This window comes from Saimiri boliviensis, chromosome 2, assembly GCF_048565385.1.
Source record: "Saimiri boliviensis isolate mSaiBol1 chromosome 2, mSaiBol1.pri, whole genome shotgun sequence".
Lineage (NCBI taxonomy): Eukaryota > Metazoa > Chordata > Mammalia > Primates > Cebidae > Saimiri > Saimiri boliviensis.
In genome coordinates this window covers 45,500,831-45,519,843 of record NC_133450.1, presented here as the reverse complement: position 1 = coordinate 45,519,843, position 19,013 = coordinate 45,500,831, and the positions used below count along the sequence as shown (strand labels likewise).

The window sequence follows — 19,013 nt, the reverse complement described above, 5'->3', positions numbered from 1 at the left end:
CGCATGCTAATTTCTGGGGTCCCTCAGGTGTGGTACAATTGGGCCACATGCAGATGATACTCCATCCACCCTAGGCAGCTCTCCTGAGCTTTGAGGGACTTGTTTGCAATGAAACCTAAGCTTCTGTTGTCCCTTGCTTATCTGTAATTAATAAACCTACTTCATGTACCTTGTTATATACATGGGTGTGCTGTCTCACTGGACTCAGACAAATTGGTAACCAGTGCACAGTGAACCTGCTTCACATTTCATGATAAAAATATCCAGTGAGGCCGGGCGCAGTGGCTCAAGCCTGTAATCCCAGCACTTTGAGAGGCCGAGGCGGGTGGATCACGAGGTCGAGAGATCAAGACCATCCTGGTCAACATGGTGAAACCCCGTCTCTACTAAAATACAAAAAATTAGCTGGGCATGGTGGCGTGTGCCTGTAATCCCAGCTACTCAGGAGGCTGAGACAGGAGAATTGCCTGAACCCAGGGGGCGAAGGTTGTGGTGAGCCGAGATCGAGCCATTGCACTCCATCCTGGGTAACAAGAGCAAAACTCCGTCTCAAATAAATAAATAAATAAATAAATAAATATAAATAAATAATCCAATGAATTAGGAAATTACTCCAACATAATAAAGGCCATATATAAAAAGCCCACAGCTAACATCACACTCAATGGTGAAACATAAAAAGCTTTTCCTCCAAGATCAGAACAAGATAGGGATTTCACTCTCCCCACTTCTATTCAGAATAGTACTAGGAATCCTAGCCAGAGTAAATAGACGAGAAAAATAAATTAAGGGTACCAAAATGAGAAAAGAAGTAAAATTATTTCTGTTTGTAGATGACATAAATTCACTAAAAACCCTGAAGACTCCACCAAAGAAAAGAAGTCTATTAGAAATAATAAATGAATTCAGTAAAGTTGTAGGCTGTAAACATCAGCACACAAAAATCAGTGCCATTTCTACACATTAACAATAAACTTCCTTTAAAAAATCAAGAAAACAATCCCATTTATAATAGCTACAAAAGACTAAAATGTTTAGAAATAAACTTAACTAATTAGGCTGAAGGCTTGTACACAGAAAACTACAAAACATTGATAAGAAAAATTAAAGGCACAAATAAATGAAAAATCATCTGTGTTCATTAATTGGAACTTTCAATATTGTTATGATGTTTATACTACTCAAAGCAATCTACAATGCTATCCCTATCCAAATCCCAATGAAACTTTTATGGAAATAGGAAAAACTAAAATTTTAATTCTAAAATTTCGATGGAACCACAAAGGGCCTAGAACAGCTCAAACAATCCTGAGAAAGAAAAGCAAAGCTCAAAGCATCCTACTTCTTGATTTCAGAATATATTACAAAGCTACAGTAATTAAAACATCATAGTATTATCACAAAGACAAACATACAAACCAATGGAACAGAATGGAGAGCTGAAAAATAGATCCACACATATGCACTCAACTGATGTTTGACAAAGGCATCAAGAAAACATAATGGGGAAACAGTAGTCTCTTCAACTAATGGTGCTGTGGAAACTGGATATCCACTTGCAAAAGAATGAAATTGGACTCCTATCTAACAAAATACACAAAAATCAATTCAATATTAATTAAAAATGTAAAACCTGAAACCGCAAAACTATTGGAAAAATATATGGGAAACTCTCCATAACTGTGGTCTGGGCACCAGCCAGTTCTTGTGTATGAGACCAAAGGCACTGGCAACAAAACCAAAAGCAGGTAAGCAGGACTTAACAAAATGTAAAAGATTCTTCCCATCAAAGAAAATAATCAATATTAAAAAAGCCAAAATATGGAATGAAGGAAATATTTCCAAACCACATGTCTGATAAGGGGTTAATCTTTAAACTATATAGGGAACTCCTACAGCTATCTATGTTTTAATAACTTGATTGAAACATTGGCAAAGGATTTAAGTAGATGTTTCTCCAGAGAAGACATACAAATTGGCCAAAGTTTCATGAAAATGGGCTCAGCATCCTTAATCATCAAAGAAATGAGATATCACAATGAGTTATTACCTCTCACCTTTTAAGTTTGCTATTGTAAAACAACAACCATGTTGATAAGAATGTGGAGAAGTTGGAACCCTTGCTGCAAAGTGGTGCAGCAATTATGAAAAACAGTATGGAGTTTCACCCTAGACTTAAAAATAGTATTAGATGATTCAGCAACCCCACTACTGGTTATTTACCCAGAAAAGTTAGATTTAGGATTTTGAAGAAACATTTTCCCTCCCATAGTCACTGAAACATTATTCACATTAGCCAAGATATGGGAACAATCTAAGTATCTATTGATGGATGAATGAATAAAGAAAATGTGATGCATGCATAAAATGGAACATTCTTCAACCTTTAAAAAAGGGGATCCTGCCACATGCAACAACATGGATTAACCCTAAGGACATGATGCTAAGTGAAATAAGCCAGTCATAGAAGGCCTGCATGATTCCACTTATATATGAGATACTAAAACAGTCAAATAGAAGTAGAGAGTAGAATGGTGGTTGGCATTCTTGGGGTTGGGGGAAGAAGAAATGGGGTGATGTTGATGAAGGCATATAAAGTTTTCATTAGATATGATGAAGAATTACTAGAGATCTGCTATACAACATTGTGCCAATAATTGAGTTGTACACTTAAAATTTTGTTAAAATAGACATCATGTTAAGTGTTCTTGGCCTGTAAATTTTACACATAATCAAAATAAAGGGCCATAAACGGCACAAAAAAAGGACAAATCTGTCAGAAAAACTACAAACAAAAATGGAAAGGGGGACAAAAGTAAAACTGGAAGAGGTGGCACTCTAAAAAGTAACTAAAGAATGTCAGCAGCCAAAGAAACCAAAAAGCAAGAACCTGAGTGTTTGGTGCAACAGAAGAAGCCAAGTCTAAACACCTTTTATTATAAACTTCTACCCTCTTTAACTCAATTCATAGTAATATTTTTAAACTACTTTAAATGCATGTTTTATTTGTTTGTTTGTTTGTTTGTTTGTTTTTTGAGACGGAGTTTCACCCTTGTTACCCAGGCTGGAGTGCAATGGCGCGATCTCGGCTCACCGCAACCTCCGCCTCCTGGGGTCAGGCAATTCTCCTGCCTCAGCCTCCTGAGTAGCTGGGATTACAGGCACATGCCACCATGCCCAGCTAATTTTTTGTATTTTTAATAGAGACGGGGTTTCACCATGTTGACCAGGATGGTCTCGATCTCTCGACCTCGTGATCCACCCGCCTCGGCCTCCCAAAGTGCTGGGATTACAGGCTTGAGCCACCGCGCCCGGCTAAATGCATGTTTTATAATAAGGGAAGATTACCACTTCATCTCGTTTTATTTTTTATTTATTTATTTTATTTATTTATTTATTTATTTATTTATTTATTTATTTATTTGAGACGGAGTTTCGCCCTTGTTACCCAGGCTGGAGTGGAATGACGCGATCTCGGCTCACCACAACCTCCGCCTCCTGGGTTCAGGCAATTCTCTTGCCTCAGCCTCCTGAGTAGCTGGGATTACAGGCACGTGCCACCATGCCCAGCTAATTTTTTGTATTTTTAGTAGAGACGGGGTTTCACCATGTTGACCAGGATGGTCTCGATCTCTTGACCTCGTGATCCACCCGCCTCGGCCTCTCAAAGTGCTGGGATTACAGGCTTGAGCCACCGCTCCCGGCCCATCTCATTTTAAAAGAGAAGACTTAGACCATTGTAAATATTTTTAAGAAGCAAGATGATTCATTTCATAATTTTTGTCAAGAATAATTATAAAATCATCTCACTTCTTAAAAATAAAATGTATGAACATTTTATAGTATTTTGGGAAGCATTTTTAAATCCTACCATGTGATCAAACTAGAAATAAAAATTTTGAGTCGTAATCATGTACATAAAATGTCTTAAACATGTTGGGTTTTTGATATAACTATTTCTGAGTAAATAATAGTGTACCCTGGTCTTGGATACCCCTATTAGAATTAATGTACTCTCTTATTATGTAACTGGAAATTTTGGTTGTGTAATTTTATATAATAAATTTGTGTAATCTCTTAAAATAAAACCCCTCAAGTTTTAAAGTAGTTGAATCTAGTGTATTTGATATCTTTTTATTGTTTACATTTTTATCCCTCAAATTTGTAACCTGGAAATCACTGGAATAGCTGCTTCAAAAAAGATCACAACTTAGTGGCTTAGTTTTTCAATATTTTATTAAGATTTATGTTTAATTCCTGTTTTGCATAATGCTCACAAGATTAAAAATCTTGATATTATGTCTAATTTACTTTAAATATGCCAATACCTCACAGTGAGATATTATGTATGTGCTAGAATTTCAGGTTCAAATCTAGGTTGAGAATCTACAGTATGCTGATTGAGACTCTGTGCTGTATGGGTTGCCCTAATTGAGAGTCTACCCTGCACAGCTTTTAGCTAACATTCTAATCAATTACATCAATTATTCATGAATTATACCATTAATACTGAGGCAATGCTAATCATAATGAATGCTAGAAATAATTTTTTTATAAAAATGCTGTTGCTTTTTATTTCAGAGCTCTGACACCTTGTGATGTTCTTTCTTCAGAGTGTGGCGGAGGTCCCTCCTAAAGAAATTCATCAGGAAACCTCACTGTGGGACAAAGTGTATCTGAATGTGGCATGACATTGACATTGGAGCAATTATTCCGGAGACAAACACTCTCAAGGATTCAGCCTACCCTGCCCTATATGCCTTCAAAGGGATACAGAAAAAGAGATAGCTTCTTGAAAAGTTCCCAGGTTGAGTTCTTTAGTCACAGAAAGTCTCAGCATCTCAGGGGGTTTGCGTTCAGCTCTCCTGCAGTCTCAGGCACTGTGGCATTCACAGCACAGAAGTACTCAGCCGCGTCACTTACATGGGCTGAGGGTTTCCTCAAGTGGAAGGAGGTCTCATTCTTCTTAAATTCAGCCTCAAAACCGTTGAAGCCTTTGACCAGGGTGGGTCCTGATGCATACTTCAGGAGAAGCTGGAGTCCTTGGTTGGGGTATCGCACATACCACAAGAGAGACAGTGAAAAAGAAAATGAGGAGTTGCACCTCAGCTCCACAGAGGTTCCTTCAGAGACAGAAACTTGGCTGTCAAGCTGGTTCACAGACTTGGCTCCGGTTCCTCCTGCAACATCAATGCTTTGTGAGTAGGAAAAAAAAAAATGTGTCTTAATTTAGATTCTGTAATTTCTTCTGCGGAAGGAAAAAGAATGGAAAGTTACTCACCCAGGATAAAAATCATCTCGAGCCCTGCGACGAGCAGCGGGAGCATGGCTGAGCAGTGGCAGCCCCGCAGAGCCATGAGCAGGGCGGACAGAAGCCAAGGGCGCTGAGCATCAGGAGTTGGGAGCAGTGGGGAGACTGGACTGGACAAGTCTCTGGCTTTGAAAAGTTTCAAAAACAGAAAGAGGCCTTCCCTCGAAGAGTCTGGATGTGTCCTGACCTCTCGCTCTCGTCACAACTCCCTATCTACACAGACATCAGTGAGCTGCATCAGCCACCTTCAGGGAGGTGGGAGGGCTCAGTGGATGAGGATGGCTGCGATGAAAACAGGTGTTTCCCTTGTGCAACGTCGCCCTCTGGAGGCCACAGGCGGAACCATGGCTCTAAGGGCCAAGCTACTTCCTTCTCATTTCAGACATGATTTCAAAACATCGACAGAAAGTGTTTATTTCTTCCTGGATCTGTGATGATGTCACCTTCTGTATAGTACACGGTATTAATCTCAGAATACATGAGAAATTGCAGCCATAAAGCAAATCTCAATAAATTCAAAAATACCAAAATCATGCCAAGCATACTCTTGGGCCACAGTGTAATAAAAATAGAAATCATTACCAAGAAGAGCTCTCAAAACCACACAATTACAAGGAAATTAAACAACTTGCTCCCAAATGACTTTTGGGTAAACAACAGAGCTAGAGAAGAAATTAATAAAAACAGAAACACAAGATTCCAGAATCTTTGTTTTGCAGCTAAAGCTGTTAACAAGAAAGTTTATAGTGCTAAATACCTACATCAAGAAATTAGAAAGATCTCAAGTGAAAATTCTAGCATCACAATTAGAGGAACTAGAAAAAGAATAGCAGACCTCAAAGCTAGCAGAAGAAATTAAATAAAATCAGAACAGAACTAAATAAAAGATCAATAAAAGCAAACGTTTTTCTGGTTCTGATGCCAAAATCCAGCAGAGACACAATGAAAAAAGAAAATAACAGTCAATATCCCTGATGAACATAAATGTAAAAATCCTCAACAAAAATACTAGCAAACTGAGTTCAGCAGAATATCAAAAAGTTAATTCAAGATCAAGTAGCTTTCATTTCTGGGAGGCAAGGTTGGTTCAACATAGACAAATAAATAAATGTTATTGACCACATAAATAGAATTAAAAGCAAAACCATATGATCATGTTAATAGATGAAGAGTCAACTTTCAATAAAATCCAATAGCACTTTATGACAAAAACCCTCAACAAAGTATCAAAGGAACATATCACAAAATAATAAGAGCCACCTATGACAAACTCACAGCCAACATCAAACTCAATGAGAAAAAGCTGGACCCATTCCCCTTGAGAACTAGAACAAGACAAGAACGCCTACTCTCAGTCCTCCTATTCAGAGGAAGTCCTAGCCAGAGCAATCAGGCAAGAGAAAAAAAATGCATTCAAATAGGTAAAGAAGCAGTCAAATTATCTATCTTTGCTGACAGTATGATTTGATATCTAGAAAACCCCAAAGGTTCTGCCAAAAGGTTACTAGAACTGACAAAAGACTTCAGTGAAGTTTCAAGATGCAAAACCAATTTGCAAAAATCAATAGCACTTCTATACATCAATAATGTTCAAGCTGACAGCCAAATAAAGAAATTACATTTGCAATAGACACAAAAAGAATAGACACCTAGGAATACAGCTAACCAAGGAGGTGAAAGATCTCTACAAAGAGAACTACAAACACTTCTAATAGAAATCAGAGATGGTGCAAATAAGTGGAAAAACATTGCATACGCTGGATTAGGAGAACTAGTATCATTAAAATGTCCATACTCAAAGCAATTTACAGATTCAACGCTATTCCTATCAATGCTATTCCTATCAAAGTCAGAGGCATTCTACTACCCAACTTCAAACTACACTACAGGCTACATTAACCAAAACAGCATAGTACTGGTACAAAAATGAACACATAAACCAATGGAACAAAACAGCAAACTCTGAAATAAAGTAACACACCTATAACCATCTGATTTTTTTGACAAAGTTAACAAAAAGGAGAAATTGGGGGGAAAAAAACTCCCTAGTCAATAAATGGTGCTGGTGATAACTGGCCAGCCATATGCAGAAGAATGAAGCTGGACCCCAACCCCTCACTATACACAAAAATTGATTCCAGATAGACTACAGACTTAATTGTAATAACCAAAACTATAAAAATCTTAGGGGAAAAAAACGGAAAATACTCTTTTGCCATCAAAAAAATTTATGGCTAAGTCCTGAAAAGCAATTGCAACAAAAACAAAATTTGACAAGTGTGACCTACGTCGAGTTTGTACACAGGAAAATAAACCATCAATTTAGTAGACAGACAACCTACAGAATGGCAGAAATTATTTGCAAACTACGTATCCAACAAAAGTCTTATATCCAGAATCTATAAGTAAAAGGCTGGGTGTCGTGGCTATACCTGTAATCCCCACACTTTGGGTGGCTGAAGCTGGAAGACTGCTTGAAGCCAGGGGTCGAAGACTAGCTCTGGTAACATAGCAAGAATCTGGCTCTACCAAAAAATAAAAGAAAAAAATCAGCTGGGCATAGTGGCATGTGCCTGTAGTCACAGCTTCTCAGTAGGCTAAAGCAGGAGGAGCCCTGAGCCCAGGAACTTAAGGATACAGTGAGCTAAGATCATGCTATCGCACTCCAGTCTGGGAGATAGAGTGAGACCCTGTCTTTCCAAAAAAGAAAGAAACAAAAGTAACTTCAACAAATCAACAAGCAAAAAGTAACTCCCTTAAAATGTAGGCAAAGGACATGAACAGAGACTTCTTAAAAGAAGACATATATACAGCCAACAAACATGAAAAAATGGTCATAACTTAACATCAGAGAAATGTAAATCAAAACCACAATGAGATACCATCTCACACAAATCAGTATGGCTTTTGTTAAAAAGTCAAAGAATAAAAATGTTGACTAGGCTGTGGAGAAAAGGGAACACTTATGTACTGTTAGTGGGAATATAAATTAGTCTAGCCACTGTGGAGATTAGTCTTGAGATTTCTCAAAGAACTTAAAACAGAGCTAACATTCAACCCAGCAATCCCATTACTGGGTATATACCCAAAGGCAAATAAATCTTTCTACCGAAAAGACACATATATTCATCACAGCATTATTCACAATAGCAAAGAAATGGAATCAAACCAGGCGCCAATCAATGGCGGATTGGATGAAGACAATGTGGCACATATACACCCTAGACTTCTATGCAACCATAGAAAAATGAAATCATGTCCTTTGCAGCAAAAATTATCCAGCTAGAGGCCATTAACCTAAAGGAATTAATGAAGAAACAAAAAACTAAATACTGCATGTTCTCACTTATAAGTGGGAGCTAAACACTAGGCACACATGAACATAAAGAATGTGTCATTCCTACCTGGAATGACACTGATGGACAGAATGTCATCTAATCATTCCCAAAAGGAAATATAGTGGAGTTCCCATAGACCCTATACCTGGTTTCCCCTACTATTAGCACCTTACATTAGTCTGGCACACTTGTTACAATTTATGAACCATATGGATACATATTACTAACTAAAGTCCATACTTTGTTCAGATTTCCTTAGTTTTTACCTAATATCCTTTTTAAAATTCTTACTTTAAGTTCTGGGATACATGTGCAGAATGTGCAGGTTTGTTACATAGGTATACACCTGCCATGGCGATTTGCTGCACCTATCAACCCATCATCTAGGTTTTAAGCCCCAAATGCCTTAGGTATTTGTTCTAATGTTCTCCCTCCCCTTCCCTACCAACCCCCCAAGAGGCTCTGGTGTGTGATGTTTCATAGGTATACACACACCACGGTGGTTTACTGCACCCATCAACTCATCATCTACATTAGGTATTTATCCTAACGCGATCCCTCCCCTATCTCCCCACCTCCCGACAGGCCCTCGTGTGTGATGTTCCCCTCCCTTTGTCCATGTGTTGGCATAGTTCAACTCCTACTTATGAGTGAGAACATGCAGTGTTTGGTTTTCTGTTCTTGTGTTAGTTTGCTGAGAATTGTAGTTTCCAGCTTCATCCGTGTTCCTGCAAAGGACATGAACTCATCTTTTCTGTGACTGCATAGTATTTCATGGTGTATATGGGCCACTCTTTCTTTAACCAGTCTATCATTGATGGGCATTTGGGTTGGTTCCAAGTTTTTGCTATCGTGAATAGTGCTTCAATAAACATATGTGTGCATATGCCTTTATAGAAGAATGATTTATAATCCTTTGGGTATATACCCATTAATGAGATTGCTGGGTCAAATGGTATTTCTGGTTCTAGATCCTTGAGGAATCCCCACACTGTGTTCCACAATGGTTGAATTAATTTACACTCCCACCAACAGTGTGAAAGTGTTCCTATTTCTCTGCAGCCTCACCAGCAGCTGTTGTTTCCTGATTTTTTAATAATCACCATTCTAACTGATGTAAGATGGTATCTCATTGTGGTTTTGATTTACATTCCTCTAATGACCAGTGATGATGAGCTTTTTTCAATGTTTTTTGGCCCCATAAATATCTTTTGAGAAGTGTCTGTTCATATCCTTCTCCCACTTTTTGATGTTTTTTTTCTTGTAAATTTGTTTAAGTTCCTTGTAGATTCTGGATATTAGCCCTTTGTCAAATAGACTAATTTGCAAAAATTTTCTCCCATTCTGTAGGTTGCCTGCTCACTCTGAAGATAGTTTCTTTTTGCTGTGTGGAAGCTTTGTCGTTTAATTAGATTCCATTTGTCTAACTTGGCTTTTGTTGCCATTGCTTTTGGTGTTTTAGTCGTGAAGTCTTTTCTCATGTCTATGTCCTGAATGGCATTGCCTAGGTTTTCTTCTAGAGTTTTTATGGTTTTGGGTTTTACATTTAAGGCTTTAATCTATCTTGAGTTATTTTTTGTGTAAGGTATAATAAAGGGGTCCAGTTTCAATTTACTACATCTGGCTAGCCAGTTTTCTCAGGACCATTTATTAAATAGGGAATCCTTTCCCCTTTTCCCATTGTTTGTTTTTGTCAGCTTTGTCAAAGATCAGATGGTTGTAGATTTATGGTGTTATTTATGAGGTCTCTGTTATGTTCTATTGGTCTATCTATCTGTTTTGGTACCAGATTTTGGTTACTGTAGCCTTGTAGTATAGTTTGAAGTCAGGTAGTATGATGCCTCCAGCTTTTTTGGTTTTGCTTAGGATTGTCTTGATTATATGGGCTCTTTTTTGGTTCCATATGAAATTTAAAGTAGTTTTTTATAATTCTGAAAAGGAAGTTACTGGCAGCATGATGCAAATAGCATTGAATCTATAAGTTACTTTGGGCAATATGGCCATTTTAATGATATTGATTCTTCCTATCCATGAGCATGAATTTTTTTTCCATTTGTTTATGTCCTCTCTTATTTTCTTGAGCAGTAGTTTGTAGTTCTTCTTGAAGAGGTCCTTGTAAGTTGTATTCCTAGGTATTTTATTCCCTTTGTAGCAATTGTGAATGGGAGTTCACTCATGATTTGGCTCTCTGCTTGTCTATTGCTGGTGTATAGGAATGCTTGTGACTTTTGCACATGGATTTTGCATCCTGAGATTTTGTTGAAGTTCCTTGTCAGCTTAAGGAGTTTTGGGGGTGAGACGATGGGGTTTTCCAAATATACAGTGATGTCATTTGCAAACAGAGACAATTTGACTTCCTCTCTTCCTATTTGAATATGTTTTATTTCTTTCTCTTGCCTGATCGCCCTGGCCAGAACTTCCAAGACTATGTTGAATAGGAGTGGTGAGAGAGGACATCCTTGTCTTGTGCTGGTTTTCAAAGGGAATGCTTCTTCCAGTCTTTGCCCATTCAGTATGATTATTGGCTATGGGTTTGTCATAAATAGTTATTATTTTGAGATATGTTCCATCAAGACCTAGTTTATTTAGAGTTTTTAGTATGGAGTGCTATTGAATTTTGTCAAAGGCCCTTTCTGCATCTAACGAGATAGTCACGTGGTTTTGTCATTGGTTCTGTTTATGTGATGGATTACATTTATTGATTTGCGTATGTTGAACCAGCCTTGCATCCCTTGGATGAAGCTGACTTGATCGTTGTGGATAACCTTTTTGATGTGCTGCTGGGTTCGGTTTGCCAATGTTTTACTGAGGCTTTTTAAAATTATACTTTAAGTTTTGAGGTACATGTGCAGAACGTGCAGGTTTGTTACATACGTATACACATGCCACGGTGGTTTGCTGCATCCATCACCCCATCATCTACATTAGATATTTCTCCTAATGCTATCCCTCCCTTATCCACCTACCCCCTGTTATCCCTCTCCTAGCCCCTCAGCCCCCAACAGGCCCCAGTGTGTGATGCTCCCCTCCCTGTGTCCATGTGTTCTCATTGTTCAACGCCCACTTATGAGTGAGAACATTCGATGTTTGGTTCTCTGTTCTTGTGTCAGTTTGCTGAGAATGATGGTTTCTAGCTTTAATCATGTCCCTGCAAAGAACATGAATGCATCCTTTTTGTGGCTGTATAGTATTCCATGGTGTATATGTGCCACATTTTCTTTATCCAGTCTATCATTGATGGGAATATTGAGGATTTTTGCATCAATGCTCATCAGGGATATTGGCCTGAATTTTTCATTTTTTGTTGTGTCTCTGCCAGGTTTTGGTATCAGGATGATGCTGGCCTCATAAAATGGATTAGGGAGGAGTCCCTCTTTTTCTATTTTTTGGAATAGTTTTAGAAGGAATGGTACCAGCTCCTCTTTGTACCTCTGGTAGAGTTTGGTTGTGAATTTGTCTGGTCCTGGGCTTTTGGGATGGGGGGGGCGGTGGTAGACTATTTCTGCCTCAATTTTAGAACTTATTATTAGTCTACTCAGGGTTTCAACTTCTTCCTGGTTTAGTCTTAAGAGGGTGTATGTGCTCAGGAATTTGTCCATTTCTTCTAGATTTTCTAATTTATTTGCATAGAGGTGTTTATAGCATTCTCTGATGGTAGTTTGTATTTCTATGGGATCAGTGGTGATCTTCCCTTTTTCATTTTTTATTATATCTATTTGATTCTCTCTCTTTTCTTCTATATTAGTCTGGCTAGCAGTCCATCTATTTTGTCAATCTTTACAAAAAAAAAAAAAAAAAAAAAAAAAAACAGTTCCTGGATTCATTTATTTTTTTGAAGGGGTTTTCGTGTCTCTATCTCATTCAGTTCTGCTCTGATCTTAGTTATTTCTTGTCTTCTGCTAGCTCTCGAATTTGTTCTCTGTTGCTTCTCTAGTTCTTTTAATCATGATGTTAGGGTGTCAATTTTGGATCTTTCCTGTTTTCTTATGTGGGCATTTACTGCTATAAATTTCCCTGTCAACAGTCTTTTAGCTGTGTCCTAGAGATTCTGGTATGTTACCTCTTTGTTATCATTGGTTTCATAGAACTTATTTATTTCCAGTTTAATTTTGTTATTTTCACAGTAGCCATCCAGGAGCAGGTTGTTAAATTTCCATGTAGTTGTGCAGTTTTGAGTGAGTTTCTTAATCCTGAGTTCTAATTTGATTGCACTGCAGCCTGAGAGACTGTTTGCTATGATTGTCGTTCTCTTGCATTTGCTGAGGAGTGTTTTACTTGCAATTAATGTGGTTGATTGTAGAATATGTGCTATGTGGTGCTTAGAAGAATCTACATTCTGTTGATGTGGGGTGGAGAGTTCTGTAAATGTCTGTTAGGTCTGCGTGGTTCAGAGCTGAGTTCAAGTCCTGAATATCCTTGTTAATTTTCTGTCACATTGATCTGTCTAATATTGACAGTGGAGTGTTATCCTGCTATTAGTGTGTGGGAGTTCAAGTCTCTTTGCAGGTTTCTAAGAACTTATTTTATGAATCTGAGTGTTCTTGTATTGGGTGCATATATATTTAGGATAGCTAGCTCTTCTTGTTGCATTGATCCCTTTACCATTATGTAATGCCCTTCTGTATCTTTTAATCTTTGTTGGTTTAAAGTCTGTTTTATTAGAGACTAGGATTGCAACCCCTGCTTTTTTTTTTTTTTTTGCTTTCCATTTGCTTGGTAAATATTTCTTCATCCCTTTATTTTGAGCCTATGTGTGTCTTTGCACATGAGATGGGTCTCTGAATACAGCACACCAATGGTTCTTGTCTCTTTATCCAATTTGTCAGTCTGTGCCTTTTAATTGGGGCATTTAGTCCATTTGCATTTAAGGTTAATATTATTGTGTGAATTCGATCTGGTCATCATGATGCTAGCCAGTTATTTTGCATATTAGTTAAGTGCAGCTTCTTTATGTCATTTGATCTCTATATTTTGGTGTGTTTTTGCAATGGCTGGTATCAGCTTTTCCTTCTATTTTTAGTGTTTTTTTAGGGAGTTCTTGTAAGGTAGGCATGGTGGTGACAAAGTCCCCCAGCATTTGCTTTTCTGTAAAAGATTTAATTTCTCCTTTGCTTATGAAGCTTAGTTTGAAGCTAAATATGAAATTCTGGGCCAAAAATTATTTTCTTTAAGAATGCTGAATATTGGCCCCCACTCTATTCTGGATTTTAGAGTTTATGCAAAGAGGTCCACTGTTAGTCTGATGGGTTTCCCTTTACAGGTAACCTGACCTTTCTCTCTGGCTGCCCTCAGCATTTTTTCTTTCATTTCAATCTTGGAGAATCTGATGATTATGTGTCTTGGGGTTGCACTTCTTGAGGAGTATCTTAATGGTGTCCTCTGTATTTCCTGAATTTGAATGTTGGCCTGCCTTGCTAGGTTGGGGAAGTTCTCCTGTTTAATATCCTGAGGTGTGTTTTCCAGCTTGGTTCCTTCTGCCCCATCAATTTCAGGTACACCAATCAATTGTAGGTTTGGTCTTTTCACATAGTCCCATATTTCTTGGAGACATTGTTTGTTCCTTTTCATTCTTTTTATTTCTCCAATCTTGTTTTTACACCTTATTTCAGTAAGTTGATCTTCAATCTCTAATATCCTTTCTTCCACTCAAAGTCTATTATTTCTTATATACTGCACACATACTAGGCAGGTTCTATGTTAATAATAGATTCCCTTCCCCAGGACAGTGTAGTCATCCCCAACTTCTGCGAGTGTTGGCTACTCTTGGCTCACAGTTGTTCCTTTCCCTAGAAAAATCAACTTCAACCAGTGAGAGTCACCATTGTCCAGTAGCATATACCTCTACACCAAGAAACAGCACAACCAATGACGACTTTATTCTTACCCACAATAGGTCACAGCAGTCTGGTCCCCTTGCCTCAGTGTGGGAGGAATCAACCCTGTGATGTATTTCATGCTCCAGAGCTCTCATGAGGTCAGGCTGGATCAAGACTCCTGCTGAACTGTGTCCATGCTTAGACATTTCCCTGTCTCAACCTGGCTTCCCCAGTAAATTATTGAAAGAGAATTCTATATGCAATCTTTGCTTTTAAGGAACTTGTCCCAAGATAATACTTTCTTATTGAATTCTGAAACCAATCCTGAAATATACATAATACTATAGCTTAATATGAAAAGGACCATAAGTAACATAATCAATATTCAAACCGGCACCACAACCTGAGTTCTTTCCAGAGTGCCATGAAGCCAGAAGGCATATGATAAAACTGAAACTAAAATTTAAGTATCTTGATTCTGGCACAACTCTTTGCCCTTCCTCACTGCTTTTTAAATCTTTCTTCCATGACTGGAAAATATTTGTTCTTCATCTTCACTTCTGCAGAGTAAGAAATTGCAGCAACTTCTGACTTGGCTGCATCCTTTTCATCAGTAACTATCAACAAAACTGGACAGAAATCTTTATTATTTATTTCCAAGCTTTTCCCAACTTCTGGACTATATGAATAATGTCATGCCTATCAGACTACAACTTCAGTTTTACAATACTTGTGACTTTCAAATGTTGTACCTGTAATTCAAAGTATTATCTACTAAAAGGCCTTATTTTATCAGGCCACAAACACTTTCCCTGTGCTTGACATACATTGGCGGGGCAAATCTGTGGTGCATCCTAGTCAGGGGACAGAGATATTCATATGATCTTCAGTGTTTCCAACTCTCCAGACAAACATTTGCTGAAGCAGTCTCAGTTCCATATGGTCTTTGGTATCTTATTTCATACAGGTCTTTACTCAACATAACAAAGACCCTTGGTGTCTGGACCACTTTAGATACTTAAAGACCCTTCTCAAAAAAAAGTTTAAGTCCTCTGTTCTCTCATGCCCTGCTGGGGAGACGAGGTATTCTGTAACTATAGCTAATGCTCCCTCCCATCTCCATGCCACACTCAAGTACTTAGGAATCAATAAACTGTCCCTTCAGCCTCAAACTTGGAGTTTTGAATTTGATTCAGACTTTATCCCAAAATAGCAACATAGACCGTCTCTAATCTTTAGTCTGTGCAACTAATAAGACTTTTTTTTAACCAGTTCTCACCCTCTGACTCTAGTTCTTCCAGCTATCCATCAGATGTACCTTTATATAATTCAGGAGTGATGTTGCAGTTGAGGCTGGATATGGAGTTAGGGTTCTATAACCAAAAAAATTATGACTTACAAGATTTTTAAAGTAGTTTGTTATTTTTCTTCACTTTGCATTTCTGTTTTACTGTTTCATTCCTAAAGCAATGTCTATCAAATGCCTTGGGGAAAGAGCGAAGTACTTTAGGAACCATGAGAGCATATCTGTTATTGCATAAAAATATTTTTCTTGTCCTTGATAAAAAGAATCATAAAACCAATCTCATAAAGTAAAGATGTGGCATAAAAGTAGAATGGGCATACATTAAATAAATGCACCTTTGGTATAGCAATAATAACTTAATAAAAAACAAGAGAGGAAGCAAATTTTTAGAAATGATGTATGTTTATGGCATGATTGCCTTGTCTGTATAAAGTGAATATGTGGACCTTTTTGTATGTCAATGATACATCAATGAAAATGTTTTGTTTTGTTGTTGTTTTGTATTTTGTTTTTGTTTGTTTTCTGAGACGGGGTCTCACTCTGTTGTCCAGGCTGGAGTGCAGTGGTGTGATCATAGCTCACTGCAGCCTCCACCTCTCGGGCTCCCACCTCCATTCTCCCAAGTTGCTGGGACTCCAGGCATATGTCACCACTCCTGGTGATTTTTTTTTTTTTTTTTTTTTTTTTTAGACAAGGTCTCACTATGTTGCCCAGGCTGGTCTCAAACTCTTGGGCTCAAGTTATCCTCCTCCCTCTACCTCCAAAAGTGTAGGGGTTATAGACATGAATCACCAAGCCCAGCCAAAAAAATATTTTAAAACTTAAGTGGAAAAAGAAGACTAGAAAACATTACAAGTAGACCAAATGGCATCTTTCATTTTCCTTTGGGCTCTCAATTATTTTCAGAATTATGAAAATATTTCCCAAATCAATCAAACCTTTAATATTATTACTCTTAGTTTTCATTTGCATCTAGAGAGCAAACAGAACTTCATTGCCTTGCAATCTAAGCTCTACATCAGGCATTCCTCAGGCACAGCAGGTTTGGGTACAGACTGCAGGTGTCTGGGGAGCACTGTGTGCTCATTGCACAGAGGTAGGTGGCTGAATCACTGGGCTGGGAGTCTCTGATGAACAAGGAAATATACTGGCTGGATTTATTGAGCTGTGCTGTAAACCTTCCATCTTCTTTTTTATCACTGGAATATATGAACGTCAGCAACTCTGGACCTTTTCTGGAATACTGTCTGTACCACATGAAGTATTGAAAAGCACGGTTGCTGTAAGTGCAGCTGAGAGAGGCAATGGCTCCCTCTGGAACACTGAGGGATCCAGGATTCTGCTCCACCTCCTTCTGTTGGCTCCAAACCCCTATGAAGAAGACAGTAGACAGAGAGAGAAGACAGATTGGGTAGTGGACACTTAGTTCCCGGAATTTAAATTATCTTTTCACAGGTCCTCCACTCTCCCCAGTCTCACTTTGTTAGAGAAAAAAAATCACTCATGTTTCTTCCCACAGGCCTAGAATAGACAATAATTGCAAACAATGTACATGTACATTACATTTCTATAGAAATGCCCTAAACTCACAGCTTAGCTGAAGCCACAGGATCGCCAGTAAAATTCTCAAGAATTTCATCATTCTTTTCTGTCCTGGGTCGCCGAGGATTCAAATCTTAAACCCTAAAAAAAAAAAAAAAAATGTAGCTCAGACGTTTCTCATTTTTCTTTTTAAAACCTCTGCTCCATCACTAAGCTCCTCCCTCGTATCTCCCTCTGTCTCTTTCTCATTCGTGTGTGTGTGTGCACTTGCACGTGCACCTGTGTCCTCCCTCTCCTCCCCCCACAGGAGCACAGGAAAGCTTTCCTCAAGGTTCCTGAGAAGACACTGCCATCTTGAGGACTCATAAAAGTGATCAAAGATGTATTCAAACTACAGATCCATGTTATGTGAACTGTTAAAAGTAAAAATGACACTTTAAATTCAAAATATACAAGGTACTCCGACAACTCAATACTCACGCACAAAAGAAAGTCAAGCAATCCAATTTAAAAATGGGCAGAGGATCTAAGTTGACATTTCTCAAAAGAAGACAAATGGTCAATAAGTATTTAAAACATGCTTGACATCACTGATCAACAAGGAAATGCAAATCAAAACCACAATGAAATATCATCCTATCCCAATTAGAATCCCAAAAAGATTAAAAATAATAGATGTGATGAGGATGCGTAGAAAAAGGAACTCTCAAACTGCTGGTAGGAATGTAAATTAGTACAGTCACTCTGGAAAACAGTAGGGAAATTTCTCAAAAATCTAATAATAGAACTACCATACAATCCAGCAATCCAACTATTGAGTATTTATCCAAAGGAAAGGAAATCAGTGTATTGAAAGCATATCTGCCTCCTCATGTTTATTGCAGCACTATCACATTCTGTAAAGCCAGCATTATTCTGATACCAAAACCTAGAATAGACACAACAACAAAAAAAAAGAAAACCTCAGGCCGATGTCCTTGGTGAATATACATGAAAAAGTCCTAAACAAAATACTAGCAAACCAAATCCTACCGCTAATCCAACACAATCGAGTAGTCTTTATTTCTGAAATGCAAGGTTAGTTTAATATACACAAATCGATAAATGTGATTCTTCACATAGGCAGAACTGAAAAAAAACTACATTATCACCTCACTAGGCATAAAAAACATTTGATGAAATTCAAAATCCCTCCAGGTTAAAAATCCTCAACAAAGTAGGCATTGAAGAAACATACCTCAAAATAATAATAATCTGTCAAAATAAGAGCCATGTCTGACAAGTCCACAGCCAATGTTATACTGAACAAGCAAGAGCTGGAAGCATTCCCTTTGAGAACCAAAACATGACAAAGATGCTCACTCTCACCACTTCTATTTAACATAGTACTGGATATCCTAGCCAGAGCATTCAGGCAAGAGAAAGAAATAAATGGCATCCAAATAGGAAGAGAGGAAGTCAAACTCTTTCTTCTCACACTATCTGATGTTTTACTTAGAAAACCCCATGGCCTCTGCTAAAAGCCTCCTAGATTTAATTTAAAAAAAGACTTCAGCAAAGTTTCAGGATATGAAATCAATGTACAAGAATCAGTAGCATTCTATAAACCGAAAACATCCAAGCTGAGAGCAAAATCAAGAATGCTATCCCATTCATTATAGCCACACAAAATGTTATCTAGGAACAGCTAACCAGGGAGG

At 38.0% G+C, this 19,013-nt stretch overlaps 1 protein-coding gene across 1 annotated transcript; it reads right to left on the bottom strand.

The window, feature by feature from the left end:
* Nucleotides 1–4,261: 4,261 nt before the first annotated feature.
* Nucleotides 4,262–17,440, bottom strand: LOC141582158 (uncharacterized). Its single transcript, XM_074389727.1, has 5 exons — nt 17,362–17,440; nt 16,848–17,142; nt 13,748–13,781; nt 5,282–5,510; nt 4,262–5,180 (listed from the first exon to the last, which is right to left on the bottom strand). Exons 1-5 carry the CDS (start codon nt 17,411–17,413, stop codon nt 4,834–4,836), a joined length of 957 nt encoding a protein of 318 aa, XP_074245828.1. The 5' UTR covers nt 17,414–17,440; the 3' UTR covers nt 4,262–4,833.
* Nucleotides 17,441–19,013: the final 1,573 nt, after the last annotated feature.